Source organism: Vipera ursinii (assembly GCF_947247035.1).
Source record: "Vipera ursinii genome assembly, chromosome: 16".
Lineage (NCBI taxonomy): Eukaryota > Metazoa > Chordata > Lepidosauria > Squamata > Viperidae > Vipera > Vipera ursinii.
Window position 1 is genome coordinate 8,125,887 of NC_139529.1, and position 15,053 is coordinate 8,140,939.

The 15,053-nt window shown below is 47.2% G+C and overlaps 2 protein-coding genes across 2 annotated transcripts in view; both read right to left on the reverse strand.

The window, feature by feature from the left end:
* Window positions 1-6,497, reverse strand: part of ABL1 (ABL proto-oncogene 1, non-receptor tyrosine kinase) — a 45,411-nt gene extending 38,914 nt beyond the window's left edge. The window contains exon 1 of the mRNA XM_083375307.1: window positions 5,342-6,497. Coding sequence (XP_083231433.1) covers window positions 5,342-5,477 — 136 coding nt within the window. The 5' untranslated portion in view covers window positions 5,478-6,497. The remainder of the gene's footprint in view (window positions 1-5,341) is intronic.
* Window positions 6,498-8,863: 2,366 nt separating this feature from the next.
* EXOSC2 (exosome component 2) lies at window positions 8,864-14,180 on the reverse strand. The gene is made up of 10 exons (XM_083375261.1): window positions 14,014-14,180; window positions 13,175-13,276; window positions 12,727-12,772; window positions 12,281-12,370; window positions 11,867-11,932; window positions 11,467-11,535; window positions 10,712-10,888; window positions 10,032-10,160; window positions 9,754-9,850; window positions 8,864-9,500 (listed from the first exon to the last, which is right to left on the reverse strand). Exons 1-9 carry the CDS (start codon window positions 14,139-14,141, stop codon window positions 9,770-9,772), a joined length of 888 nt encoding a protein of 295 aa, XP_083231387.1. The 5' UTR covers window positions 14,142-14,180; the 3' UTR covers window positions 8,864-9,500; window positions 9,754-9,769.
* Window positions 14,181-15,053: the final 873 nt, after the last annotated feature.

The window sequence follows — 15,053 nt, forward strand, 5'->3', positions numbered from 1 at the left end:
ACTTACAACAGCTCATTTAGTGACCGTTCGAAGCTACAACGGCACTGGAAAAAGGGACCGTTTTTCACCCTTACGACCGCTGCAGCATCCCCAGGGTCACGTGAACAAAATTCACACACGACTGATATTTATGACGGTCGCAGCGTCGGAGGGGAGGCGTGCCACGTGATCCCCTTTTGCGACCTTCAGTGGGGAAGCCAGATTCACTTAATGCTGACACGATTCAGTTAACAAGCGCAGGGATGGTGGCGAGAAAAGCCATAAAATGGGGCAAAAGTCATTTAACAACCGCCTTGCTTAGCCACGGACATTGGGGGCTCAGTGGTGGTCGTAAAACGAGGACTACCTGTATTTGGGCTTCCTTGGGTGGACCGATGAAATCTACCCTGCTCCGCTTTGCACCAGGTTTGGAAACTCTTCTTAGGAGAGAGATTTCATCCTGCAAAGCTGAAACCGGTGCAAATCTGATAACGGGAACCACGAATCGCTTCTCCCTCCAGCAAGCAGCAAACAGATTCGCTCAGCACTTCTCCAGGAAAACTGGGGGGGGGGAATACAAAATCTGTTCCTCTTCTTCGGTGCCGCCAAACCCACGCAAATGTGAAAGTCAGCAGCGATAAGGATATTTATTTATAGGTCTGATGGTGCATTTTGCAGACGTGACCCTGCGCAGAAAAAATGCAGACACACACACACACACACACACCCCTTTCCTGGCAGCAGCTCCAATTTGGTGAAGGGGCGACGCACCCTCCGTGTTTGGGGAATCTGCTGGCATGATTAAAACAGTGGGACAGTCTCATCCTGTGAAACTTTGGGGGAACTGTGTAATGCTTGGCCACCCCTTCCCGAAACCAAGGGGTGGGGAACATAGTGGTTTTTTTTCCTTCCCAACTCTAACCCCCCCCCCCCAATATAGAAAGACCTCCACCATCTCCAGGTTAGACAGGCTGCAGTCATAAAATCTGGAAGCGTCACTGTGGGACGGTGTGACCTTCCTGATCATCTCAGCCCACAGGCTGACTCAGTTAAAAACAATTTCCTAAGCTTGCATATTTCCAGCAATGTTGGAAAAGGATCCGCTCTAGAGCTCAACTCTGATGCAATTCACTGAGCCTTCTTAAAACTGAAATTCGGAGCAGTCTTGGGAAAAGTTTTCTTTTTACAAAGTCAGATCTCTCCTGGTACAGAAAAAAAAAATCTTGCATGAAACCCCTTTGGCTGTTGGGCTATTTGCTAAACAGGTCTTAAAGGACAACTTGGAAATGCTCGGTTTAACAGACTAATGTGTAAAATGGGGGGTCTGTTAAATCAGAAGGCCCACTGAAAGAGAATTTAGCCTATTATTTGGAACAGCGCCTCAAACGCAAAGTCCAAAAGCGGCTTCCAAGTAGAAACAAAGTTAATTGTATTCTCTGTTGTTGTTTTAATCAAATCGGTCAATTTAGTCATCTCCATCGTCTTTGGCAGCCATCCGTCCACGGTCCACGGTAGGAAATAAATTTTCCTTCTGGTTTTGAAAAAGCACAAGGACAGGTTTGGCCCATCAAACTTGAAGACCACTCAATTAAATCTCAGATCCCACTAACATTATGAAACCTACTTATCTCTCTGCTGTGCCATCCGTCCTCTTAATAGCCTGCCGACACTAGAAAAAAAACCTATTTCCAGAGGAACTAAACTGGGCCCCCCAGGAGATAAAGCAGAAGGAGTAAAAGTGGATCAACTTTTCTTTTGGGGAAAAAAAAGAGAGAAACCCACCAGCCTTTCTTACAATTGGACAGAGCTACGAGGCCCTGATGGAAACTTGGTGGTTCCTAGAACGAGAATTCCAAATTCAATATTTCACTTTAAGGTGTGTGGTTTTTTTTTAAATCATGCAAAGCTTCATAAAACTGCAAGACCGAATAGGGAGCAATTGGGTGGTTTAAGTAACTGAATAGCATATAAAAAACAAAACGCTAACCATTTCCATTCGGAGAGATTCTTCTGTAAAAACAGGCAACTGTCTTCCTGAGGCTGGCTGAACTTTAATAGGTGTGTATTTATTTCTTTTTTTTTTCTTTCAAGTTATAGCCTTCTTTTCTCCCTGATCAGTTCGGATACCCAGAATTTTTTACCAACATATGGTGAGAAGATTCTAGAGTAGTTCATTTCCGCCAGGGGAAAAATATCCGGGATTTTCCCCAACCAAAGATAGTAAAGCACAAGTAACATTAAAAAAAAAGGGATAAACATCCCATTCAGTTGATTGATGTTAGATCATCAGGGTTTGTGTTTGAACAGGAAAATGAAGTTGGCTTAAAAGTTATTGGATCAGGAGTTTTTTTCTGCCTACAACTTTTAAAATCTCTCCTCTGAAAGACAAAGAAGCATGACGTTGCGGAGTTGGATGGATCAATAAGAGTCTTTTTGAGGAGTGGCTAACCAGCCTCCTGAAGAGATGGAGAACCCATAGGTCCCACTGGTGGATTGTTCCATTGTTGGACCAATGTTACTATGAGAAACTTTTAGTACTAATATGAGAACTGAAAGAAGATTTACTGGCCCTCAAAGGGAAAATTCCACCATTAGAACCATGGAACAGTTCCTGGATTTCAAGTGAATTGTGTCTTCTAACATAGAATCATAGAGCTGGAAGGGACCTTGGAGGTCTTCTAGTCCAACCCCCTTCTAGCCCTTTTTTGACTTGTGGACTTCAACTCCCAGAATTCCTCAGCCAGGCACACAAATGGCTGCCCAGTCTCTTCTTAAAAACCTCCCGTGTGGGAGCACCCACAACGTCTGGAGATAAGCTGTTCCACTGATTGGTTTCACTGCCGGGAAATTTCTCCTTAGTTGCAGGTTGGGTCTCTATGTTCAAAAATTACTCAGCGGGTATCAGCTAAGGTGGGAAGCTAGGTAGAAGTGAACAGAACGCCACCTGGAGATCTCAACAGTAGGAAAAACTAATCCAGGATGCTGAAAAACATTGGGAAGAAAAATGCTTCTAAACCACTGCCAAAACATCAACATGAACGTGTCTGCGTAATCCCCAGGAAGCAAGTATGATTTTCATTTCAAAAAGAAAATCACTTCTTCATCCTTTTTAAAACTTTCAGATGCCAAGATAACCTTAACCGCCTTGTGAACTCCGAGTCACGCCAGGGCAGTGTGCTCTGGCTAAAACCCAAGACACCAATCTTATGTTTGCTTTTTCAGCTATCCCACTGGGTTGAAATTATCTGTAACTCAAACCCAGAGTCTTAACTACCCACATAATAAAGAGGCAAGAAGAACGCTGCCAGCTATGCAAATGAAAGGGGCTTGTGCGTGCGCGTGCGTGTGTGTGTGTGTGTGTGCTGACTATACTTTGTGTGCGTTTGGAGCCCAAGCAGCCTGTGCGAAGGTAGGAAAGCTCCATCCCTGAGAAACAGGCAGACAATCCAACACGGTTCTCTGTGGTGGTTGCTGAACTGCGAAGCAATCCATAATTCAAAGATGTCGGACCTGGTCCAGATCTCCTTGGAGAAGAGGACAAGGCTGCCAAAAATGAGACACACAAACCAGGGGTCGAACGGAGCAGGAGAACCAGAGTCGAAACCACAAGGCCAAGGCTTGGCTTGGGCAACTGTTTGGAGAATCAATTTGGAAAAACAGATCCGCCTCTTCACCCGTGAATTAAAGAGAAACCAAAGTCAAAAGTTCAGCTCCGTGCAAAGCCCAGGATGGGTTGAACCATCTTCCTGTGGCTGCAGAGGCCAGCAAAAGCTGAGAAAGAGGCAGAAAGAAGGTCTGTTGAACACCAGAAAATCTTGTTTTTCAAGCCCCTTAAGGATCTGGGTGGAAACGTATTTGTCAATCAAGGAAAAACTCAACAAACATCAAGAAACGTCAGATCTGCCTGCTTGCAAAAGGACAAGAGCAGAAAAAATAAAAGATTCTTCTTCCAGTTGCCACAGAAGGCCTCCCCACATCCAGCTTTAAAATAATCATGGTTTGCTTGCAAAGCGCTCTCACATCGTGCTACACCACAAACTTGGTTTACAAACCACGATGCCCTAAACCAAGCATGCCAATCCAGGTCAAGCAGGATGCTTCAGCCAAGCCGTTAACCTACTCTCCCATCTTCCTCTCTCTCTAAGCCAATTTGAGAGGCCACACACCTTCCCATTACCAAAATATTTTAATTAACCAGCCCCAAATTCAGTTTTCCAACTCTCAAGATCCCGAAGCCCAATTCTCTGCCATCCTTCCCTCCGCCAACCCTGACTTTAGCTGACTTGAGTTAATAGCTATGGAAAAAAGCGGAATTAACTTCCTAGGGAAGAGAGATAAATAAGTGTATAAATTAAATAAATAAATAAGGGAAATGTGTCTGGAGCCAAACTAATCACCCAGTTGATGACATGAATACTAAGTAGCTCAAATATTTTATTTACAGGCTTGCAAGGAAAGCAAATTAAACCCTAATCAGAAGCAACTCAATATGCAGATCACACTAACGCTTATTGTGGTCATACGAATCCCAGGTTTGTGGTTTGCAAACTGGGGTTTAGCCTGCAGAGAGTGGGTTGCCTCTGCAAAACTCCCTTTTTCTTATTTATTCAGATTTATTTTCTTAGAATTTTTTTTTCTAATACCCAGAGACCCGATTTTCTTATTTTCCTTCAAGCCAACCATGGGAACCATCTGAAAGCTACTAAAAAGACCAGCTATGTTCACACAACCTATCAAGCCATTATTTTTGTTAACTACAGTTTGTTAAATGACTTTGGGTTGAACCACAGTTTAAACATCAAAACAAAGTGCAGTGCCCAGCTTACATATCGTGATATGCCCCAAACAAGCGTTGCTTATCCTGTGTGATCACAGCCTCCTTCTCTTTCACACCTGCTCTGGGTAACACAAAAAAGCAAACAGCGTGATAGTTGTCACGTACAAATAGGTAATCCTCGACTTACGGCCAAAAATTGGGAGCCAAATTTCCATTGCTGAGCAAGCCAATTGTTAAGTGGATTGCACCAACTTTATGATGTTTTTTGACATGATCGTTAAGTCAACCATGCAGTTGTTAAATGAATCTGGCTACCCCATTGACTTGACTTGTCAAAAGGTCACAAAAGAGGATCGCGTGACCCCCAGGGGAGTCATAAGGGTGAAAAACAGCCATAAGTCCATTTTTCCCCAGCGCTATTGCAACTTCAAATCGTTGCTAAACGAATGGCCGTAAGTGGAGGACTACCTGAATTTTCAGTCTTAAAGGCTCACCGCCCCTGCCCCCCCATGCAAATTCACCTGGCCAAGTTAAACGGGCCGTGTGAACCCACCCACCCTGCTGGAAACAAACCAGAACTCTTACCATGCTCCAGAAAGACGTTGCAATGGGTCCCTCCTTGCTTTGAGGCTTCCTTCTTCACCCCACCCTTGATAAAGTGCAGGGCGGGAAGACTCGGCCTCCGTTGGTCGCCCAGGACTTTTCCAGGTTGCTGACCCATAGATTTCCTCCCACGCGCGACACACCACACAGATGAACGGACAGGAAACTCCACGTTGTGTTGCAAGAACCAGCCTTGAAATGAAAACACACACTTTTTTCTCTTTCCCTCCTTCAGCCCTGCGTCAATTTGCAAAGTTCCAGTGGGTCACCGGGCCGGATATTATGGAGACCTCCTTGGCTCCTTTTTTGCAACTTCCCCCGTCGTAAGGTGAGGTCATCCGATTGCAAAAAGTCAGACCAAGAAATGTCCCATTTTTCTTGCATAGCGCAGGTCAAACCCCCAAATCTCTTTGGCTTCAAGTATTACTCCAGCTGAAACAACAGAGTCCAAGAATTCTAATTTTTTGTCCTTTACCAGCCCCCAACCAAAGTTCCCAAATTGCCATCTGTAGCAGGAACGCAAGGAAAAGGGAATATTCCAGTATTATTCAGTCCGATGCAAATCCTTGTGAATCCCGTAGTCATTCCGCTGTTGTTGCTTCGATTCTGCCCTTTGGAGGTTCCTATGAAGGTAAAATGACAAAACTGGTGTAGATGGGCAGCATTTTAAGGACCAAACCGTGAAGAAGCAGCGATAGTCGCGGATAAATTCAATAAACACAGCCACAGTCAGATGCTCTGGGAAGCAAAACATTTGTAAGTCCTTGAAGGAAGAATGAAGTTGATCTGAAGAGACAGAAAGTGAGAGAGGTGGAAGAAAGGGTTGCATGGGGGGGTCATCTCAGGCCAAGGCTGGGCAGGTGGTCCTCGAAGGCAGGTGTTTGGGGGGGGGTGTCTCTCAAGCAAGATGGGGGCCCAGCATCCATTCAGAAGCAGCAGGAAGAGCCAGGCAAACTTGAGAATGAAGGTCCGAAGGGCCCCCTTTGAATTATGCCGTGGGAGGTTACAGGAAAAACGGGATAGAAAAAAGTGGGAAGGGAAAGGAATGCGAAGAAAACTAAAGGAAAGGAAAATGTCTCGGAGGGTGAAGTCAGGAAATTAGGGAGCAGGGGAAGGAATTATGAAGGGAGAATAGGAAGGAGGGAGGGAGGGAGGGAGGGAGGGAAGGAAGGAAGGAAGGAAGGAAGGAAGGAAGGAAGGAAGGAAGGAAGGAAGGAAGGAAGGAAGGAAGAAGGTCTGAGGGAGTAGTGAAAGGAAAAGTGAAAGGAAACGAAAGGGTAATGAAATGGTGGTCAGGAAGGAAGGATGAAGGGAAGGGAAGAAGAAAGGAAGGGGAAATGAGGAAGGAAGGAAGGAAGGAAGGAAGGAAGGAAAGAAAGAAAGAAAGAAAGAAAGAAAGAAAGAAAGAAAGAAAGAAAGAAAGAAAGAAAGAAAGAAAGAAGGAAAGAAGGAAGGAAGGAAGGAAGGAAGGAAGGAGATGAAGGGGGAAAGAAGGAAGGAAGGAAGGAAAGAAAGAAAGAAGGAAGGAAGGAAGGGGGGGCTCCGGAGGGCGGCGAGGCCAGCAGAAGAGCCGCCGAGGCTCCGGGGGCGCCCGGGGGGGCTCAGCGGGCTCCGGGGGCTCTCCGGCCTAGGCAGCGGCGGCCATGGCTGAGGAGGGCCGGGGGGAGGGCGAGGGCGGCGCCCGGCGGCAGGAGGAGGAGCAGCCCGGCCGGCCAGCCGGCGCGCGTGGGTGGGTGGCCGTGGCCCGCGAGCCCATCCTCCCCCGCCGCGCGAAAGGCAGCCCGTGCTCCGCCGCTAGGCGAGTCCCGCTTTGGAGCTGCCCCCCCTCCAGGTCCCATCATCCCCCGCCGGCAGACCCCCCCACCCCTCCTCTTTACCTCGACTGCGTTGGACTACAAGCCAATCCTCCACGGCCCTCCCCGCCCAGCGGCGCCTCCAGCTTTGGCACTACCCTCCTCTGTTTTCCATCACCCCAGCCGGCAGAGGGCCCCCCCCATTGGACTACAGCCACCATCATCCACAGGGCTGAGCCAAGAATCCTGCAAAGCCTTTTCCCAACCCGATTCTCATTTGTCCCGTTGGGCTCTGGCACCCATCGTCCTCTGCCAGGGACGCTCTCTTAAAAGACGTGATTTCTATTTTAATTTTTAATGAAAAGCAAACCCCTAAATCTCTGTAAATAAACCATCAGTTTAAAAATAATAATAAAAAAAAAACATAAGAAACTAATGTATCTTCAGTTGTTGTTTTTTTAAAGTCCTGGCTTACACTGTAGCAAGAGTGAATGCTAAAATTGTATCATAAACAAGCTTAAAAATGTAAGAAACGCTAAAGAAACTCAAGTATCCTTTGTCCTGATGCAACAGTAAGGAAACCTGCCCAACCCTTTAAAATAAGAAAGAATGCAATTGTGGGGAATCGCACCTTGAAACCCGAAAGACAAATTTCTTTTTTTTTCCCCTGGAATTTTCATCCAGAAGGAAATAGAGATTTTATTTTTTTTCCCCTTAGGCAAGATAGATGCAAGTTGGCTTCCGATGACAACCTTGAAATAAATAAATAAATCTCTGCAGTTTTCTTGGCAAGATTTCAGAAGGGGTTTGCCATTGCCTCCTTCCTGAAGGGCTGAGTGTGTGTGGCCGGCCCAAGCTCAGCCAATTGGTCTTGGCGCCCAAATCAGGATTAGAACTCAGAATCTCAAATTTTTCTAACTTGGTGCTCTGAAACAATAGAAAGGGCAAAAAAGGGATTCTTAAAACCTATTTAACTTAACCATTCATTGCTTCAATAGAAGCGGATATAAGGGACTGACCCTGGTCCTCGTGCTTATGACCGTCACAGCATCCCCATGGTCGTGTGATCAAAATTTGGGCGCTTGCAACCTCACATGCATTTTACGTGATCGCGACCTTCCTAGCCAGCTTCTTCCAACAAGCCAAATCGACGGAGGGGGGGGGGGGAGGCTGGATTCACTCAAGAACCATGGCCAAAAAAAAAAAAAGGTCATAAAATCGAGGGCCCAGAAGCACCTTGCTTAGCAACGGAAATTCCGCTTCCAGTTGTGGACTATTTGCACCCCCAATTTTGCTCCTGAGAATAATTCGACAGAAAAAAATTAGCAGATTCCTCTTTGGTGGTCGAGGGTTGTTTTTTGCCTTCAAAAAGTTTGTTGAATTTTTTTTTCTCACATCTCTACCAACAAGAATCTGAGCATCTCCCAAACCTGGAGAAACCTGAGAGCTACTACAAAATTCGATGACTTCCACAACTCCTGGGACGACGTGAGAAAATATTATTGAGAATTCTCCTTCCACCATCCAGAGAACTGAGCAAAGGGGACACAATTCAGAAGTTGGTTTCACTCCAAATTAAACACAGCTTCTTTTCTGCAGCAACCCAGAAGTTCAACCCGTGCAAAGTTGCAAACACAACAGCAATTCCAGTTTTTTGCCCCCAGAATAGAGGGGCTATTCTCTCAAAGGCCCAAACCAAGGACGTAAAACAGAAACTTAAAAAGATTATTTATTTATTCAACAAATTTATATTGCCTCCCAACTTACTCACAGCTGATTCCAGGCAGCTTGTAACATTTTTTTAAAAAATTAAGACAAAATTAAGTTTAAAGAGGAGAGATGTAAATTACACAGGGATTGGAGATGGGTATTTTTTTAAAAAAATATCAGGTTCTTTTTTCTGCTAATGAAGAGTTTTGTGCCAAAGAAATCTCTTCCTTGTGCAATTATGGATTTTCAACGGATACTAAACTTCAGAATCAAGCGCTTTCCAGGCTAGGGACAAATACTGGAGCAAAGTTCCAGAAAGCAGGAATAATAATAATAAAAAAAGCAGAATGTACAGAGATGCTGTCTGAGGAAAATAAGGATGAGAATCACACGAGCTTTTCCTTATATGAGCTTTGGATGTTATTCACAGAAAGAGAGAAGATGGACTGACAAAAGGACCGCAGCTCCTTGTGGTTTACAACAGGGGTCCCCAATGCCTGGGGCCATGGCCCTTCCCTCTCCTCCCCCTTCCCCCCCCCACGCTAGGTCGCCAAGCCGGAAAGGAGGTTGGGGACCGCTGGTCTACCAAAATTCCTTCTGGTGCCGCTTCCTCTCAGCTCTGGGGTTTCTAAGAGGTTCTGTACCAAAAACAAGAGAACAAAAAATCAGGATGGATGTATGGATGGAAGAAAGAGAGATGGAAGGAATGGGAGATAAGAAAAGGAGGGAGGAAGTGAGATAGAAGAGAGGGAAGGAAGGTGAGGGAGGCAAGGAAGGAAAGATAGAGATGGAAGGGAGAGGTGGAAGGAAGGAAGGAAGGAAGGAAGGAAGGAAGGAAGGAAGGAAGGAAGGAAGGAAGGAAGGAAGGAAGGAATCCTGGCCACTCCTTACCACTCCTTCTCTGCCATCATCCTTCAAGTTCCAGGAGCCTCTGACGTGTCTCCAACACAATCTCCTCCACCACTTCTGGTTTGAGAAGGTCTTTGATCTGCAAGGAAGGAGGAGAAATCCAGATAAACGTCTTCCTGTCTGCAAATTGCCAAGGCTGAAAAACCTGGCTTCCGAGGGCCGCCCCAAACGCTGCCAAGGGTTGGGCCTGCAACCCAAACCCCGGGGCAGACCTGGTCCCAAGCCCGCCAGAGATGCCCAATGGAGAAGAGAGGCGCCACCTGGTGAGGAAGAGAAGCCTCGTAGCAGTACAGGATGCTCGTGTCGTACAAGGTCATCTTCTGGGACACCAGAGCCACGATAGAGTTTCGGAGGCGGGAGATGACCTCACGGTCAGGCAGAGGCACCGGCTGGACAGACAAGACACGCAACCTTAGCAGCTTCAGGCTTGGTCCCTATGCGTAGTCCTCGACCTATTCATTTCGCAACCGTTCAAAGTTACGACGGTGCTGAAAAAGTCCAGCCCTTGCTCCTTCCTTTCCTTCCTTCCTCTCTTCCTCCATCCATTCCTCCCCTCCCCATCTCCTTCCTTTCCTCCCTCCCTCCCTTCTTTCCTTTTTGCTTTCTTTATCTATTTATCACATTTCCTAATCACTCATCAAAATCAGTGTACCATTTAATCAATTAATCATTTTTAAAAAAACAACAACATAAAACAACATTCTAAAATTACAAGAGAGACTTCAAAGATGGAGAGCTTAGCAGTGGTTAATGCAGGTGGGAGGGGGGTCCTCACAGGCCCAACCAGCCCCATGGTTGCATGGGCCTCCCACGCAAGGACCCCCAGGGAAGTTTTGACCCCTCTGCAGAAGGCCAAGCGCTTGGAGGGGGGGCTATCCCCACGAGCCCCCCAAAGTTTTGAAATCTCTTCTGTCACCGTTTCGCCAAGCCTTCAACTTGCCTCCAAGTTAGCCACGAAGCCCCCAGCCTCGTCCTCTTTCTGCTCAGGGGTGGGGTAAATCCAGATGAAGCCATTGTTGCCAAGAATGATGGAGGCCCCGCATGGCAGGTCGTGGAAGTGAGTCTTCTGACGCTTCACCAGGGACGGGGAGACCTGGACTAGGACACCCTGGCCAAGCTGGAAAGAGAAACGAGGCGACGGTCAGCAGGTTGGAAAAATACAGCATGGACCTACAGCAAGAGGCAATGCTCTGCCTAAAACCTGCAGAGAACTGAATAACTTTCTCCCCTCTCTTATGTCCAGATACGAAGTACGAGCTAATTCCGATAAAAAACACTTTATTCTGATATAAGGAAAAAAACCCCAGCATACATTTCCAAAGCATCCTGTCACTTCATAAATATTCCACATTGTACGGAGAATTGCTGAAAAATAGAAATTATTTTTGGGTGGTCTTGACTGCAGCTCTGCCTCCTCTTCCTCAAACTTCACAACTTCTGGAAGCAAGTTATTCCACTGATTAGAACAATTAATCAGTGGAACAACCTGCCTCCAGAAGTTGTGAATGCTCCAACACTGGAAGTTTTTAAGAAGAAACTGGCCAGCCATTTGTCTGAAATGGTATAGGGCTTCCTGCTTGAGCAGGGAGTTAGACTGGAAGACCTCCAAGGTCCCTCACAACTCTGTCATTCCTGTTCCCCAGTACAGATAGAAGAGCGCTTTCAACGCGTTAAGAAAAATTAAAAGTAGCTCACCTTTCCGTATTTGAGACTTCGCGTGTGCAACGAGACTGCCCCGTCAGAAAACACCGCTTGGACTTCGGCCTGCCGGGGGCATTTAAGAAACCAAAACCACAGCAGATTTCCCCCGCATTTCCACCCCCGATAAACACAAAAGGACCAGGGGTCAGGAATGTCTGAATTCACACTCCGTTATCTTGGGTTTTAGCAAACTACACAAACCCTGCTTGACTGATTACTTTAGGAGGCCAGTCAACCCTAAAAAGGCTCAGCAGTCAACATGGCGATCTACAGGAAGGATGGAACACAGGTCCCATCATCCCCCGAGTATGGGCAAGGGTGCTCCATCAGCAATGGGGTCCAAACAAGACAGCGCTAATGATTCTTAGAAATTTTAACTTCCCAAAGAGGATACGCTGACAAGGTCTCCTTCTTGGAGAAAATCTCTCATAGCTAGTTCATCTTCTGCAGATCGGCGTCTCTGGGGAATAAAAACAAATGGAATTGTATTATTTGGCCAAGTGTGATTAGACACACAAGGAATTTGTCTCCGGTGCAGCAGCTCTCAGTGTGCATGCAAAAAAAGCAACAGAATGGGGGTATTCCTCAAACTTACAATTCATTTAGTGACCATTCAACGGCATTGAAAAAAGTGACATGACTTTCACTTTCACACAAAAAAATTGGGGGGGAGCAATTGAGGTCAGAAGTAATCCAAGAGTAAAAAAAAAAATCCCAAATAATCAGTTAAAAAAAATAAAAATAACCGTCCACATAAATCTACCCGTTTCTCAATGAAAAGAACGTTTCTAAAGATCTGAACGCTCACCAGCTCTCCGCCGGGAAGATTCATGGAAGACAGCAACAGCACAGATTCTAGCCTAGAATTGGTTTCCACCTTCCATCGTTTCTGCTGAACCTAACAAATTTTATATATACATAAATAAATCCAAACTTCTTCAAAACGCCGTCACACCAATGACCTGAAATAGAAAATATTTGGCAGGCGCTGGACATGGTTGTCCTAAACCACACCGTTCCTCGGCAGACATCATTTGGGGAGTTTTAATCCTCTGTTTTACATTCCTAACAAATTGTTCCACACAAGTGGACAAGCCAAAGCAATAGCAAATATTTTCAAGATGGCGCTTTCTAAACACACACTCACACTCACACATTCAGAACTTCCATGGGGAAAAAAAATTACAGAATTCTTCCTGTTATGCATACTTCTGAAAAAGGAGGAAGGAGCGTACATTTAAATCAAAACGTTACCTCTGTAATTCTCCCAACCACAATGTCTCCAACTTCACCGTTGTACCTGCCAGGAAGATCAAAAAGAAATATTATTCGGATTTGGTAATTCCCCTGCTAAAGGCAGAACGTGCAACCTTATGCCGTGATAAACGGGCTAATCTTTAAAGATCCCGTGAGATTATGGGTTCCTTTTCAATCAACAGAAAAGCTCAGATCCACGATAATCAAGCAGAAGCATCAAAGCCCCTTACTGAGAATGATGAATTCTCCGGGTTTCCCAATTCAGTCACCTTTAAGACGCCTGGATTTCAACTCCCAGAACTCCCCAGCCAGCCTCGCCATCAATATGTCCTACATTGCCAGGCTGGCTGGGGAATTCTGGGAGCTGAAGTTCAACCCTCCACAGCGCACCTTGCTTACTACGATTCCCAGGATCGTGTACCTGGAAGGCCAACTCTTTTCTCACCTGGTTTTTAATGCTTTGACACAGACCAGTTTGTTCACTCTCTCGACAACTCCAGCCACCGAAGCGACCAGCTTCTCGTCCCCCAGGTAGGTTCCGTGGCCCCTGGCGAAGCAAAAGGAAAAGGAGATTAAAAGGGGCGAAGGGGGAAATGGAGAAAAATGAGAAATTGGGGGGGGGGACTGCATTGTTTTGGAATAGACACCTAGTCCAGGGGGAGGCAGCCTTGGCTCTTTTATGACTTGTGGACTTCAACTCCCAGAATTCCTCAGCCAGCATGGGGAATTATGGCCCTTGCATGACTCGTGGACATCAACTCCCAGAATTCCTCAGCCAGCATGGGGAATTATGGCCCTTGCATGACTCGTGGACATCAACTCCCAGAATTCCTCAGCCAGCATGGGGAATTATGGCTTGTGGACTTCAACTCCCAGAATTCCTCAGGATGAGAGGAAAGGGAGAGGCTTCCAAGGTGAGCTCAGGAATTCTGGGAGTTGAAGTCCACGAGTCACGAGGGGGGCCATAGATTCCCCCATGCTGCCTCAGGAATTCTGGGAGTCTACGAGTCACAAAAGGGCCAAGGCTGCCTACCCCTGACAGGCAGTCCTCGACTTACAACAGCTCATTTAGTGACCGTCCAAAGTCACAACGGGATTGGGAAAAAGGGGCTTATGGTTATCAAAGGAGAACATTTGTAGCTTCCGTCCGTGGAAGGGATGGAGGGGCCACGCGCGGGCCACAGCTAGACCCAAGGGGGCTCCTGAGCACGTGCAAAGCGCCGCCTGCTCTCCACGGAAGCCGCCGCCGCCGCGGGGAAAAGAGCCTCGTGCACCCGCCCTCACCGCATGTATCCCGGGTCCGTGGTGATGGTGTCCCCGGGGGCCACCAAATCCCGCTCCCCGCCGCTGCGAGGCGGGTTGGAGGCTAAAAGCTTCCGCGCCGCCGGCAGCCGGATCTCCACCGCCGCCATCTTGGCCGAAGGGCCCCGCCAGCCGCCGTCACCGCGCAGGCGCAGAAAGCCCGCGCACGCTCTCTGCGGCCGCCAGGTTCTAGAGGAAGGGGGTTTTGAACGCAGGAGGAACACTTCCGGCTGCCCTTCGCGGCGCGTTCCTCTTTTGCAAAAGAAGAAAAAAGGCACTCTTCTCGCCATGGGCAGCTTGGATGGGGTCAGGGACACGCTGAAACCCCCCCTCCACCGCCTCATCCCCGCAATCTAAGTCATCGGCACCCTCTGCGGGACTTCCCGCGAATGCAAAGGCTGCGCTTTGCGCTCCCCCGGCAGAGAGGATCTTGCAAAGAGGATAACAGAGGCGGAAGGCACCTTAGAGGTCTTCTAGTCCAACTCGTGTCAGGCAAATGGCTGTCCAAGCTGCAGGCGCCCGCCCCCTCTTCGCTTTGCAACCGAGATCCATTAGAGCACTCCCCCTTCCAGTGCTCCCCTCTTCCTTCGAAGGTGCCCCTGAGCATGGGCAGAGCGCTGTTCCTGCGAATGACTAGGCGACAATTCGCTAGAGATGCCCTTGCGTTTGCACGGATGCTTGGAAACCGAAAACCTAAGCTTTAATTCACTGTTCACTAGACTGTTCCTCTTTGGGGTTAGCAGAGCCCAGCCGGGTTGAGGCGGCGGCGGCTGTCCGGCTCTGCGCCCATTTCAAAAACGGTGCTCTGTCGCCCTCGTGTGGCTATTTAGAGGATATAACGAGAACGACCTTTTTAAATTAAAAAAAAACCGAACACTAGTATGTTTATATTTGTTAATTTATTTAAGCACACTGCAAACCGCCCAGAGTTTGCAAGTTAAACAGATGTTAAGTGAGTTTTGCTCCTTTTTATGACCTTTCTCGCCACAGGTATCAAGTAAATCACTGCCGTTAAGTTAGTA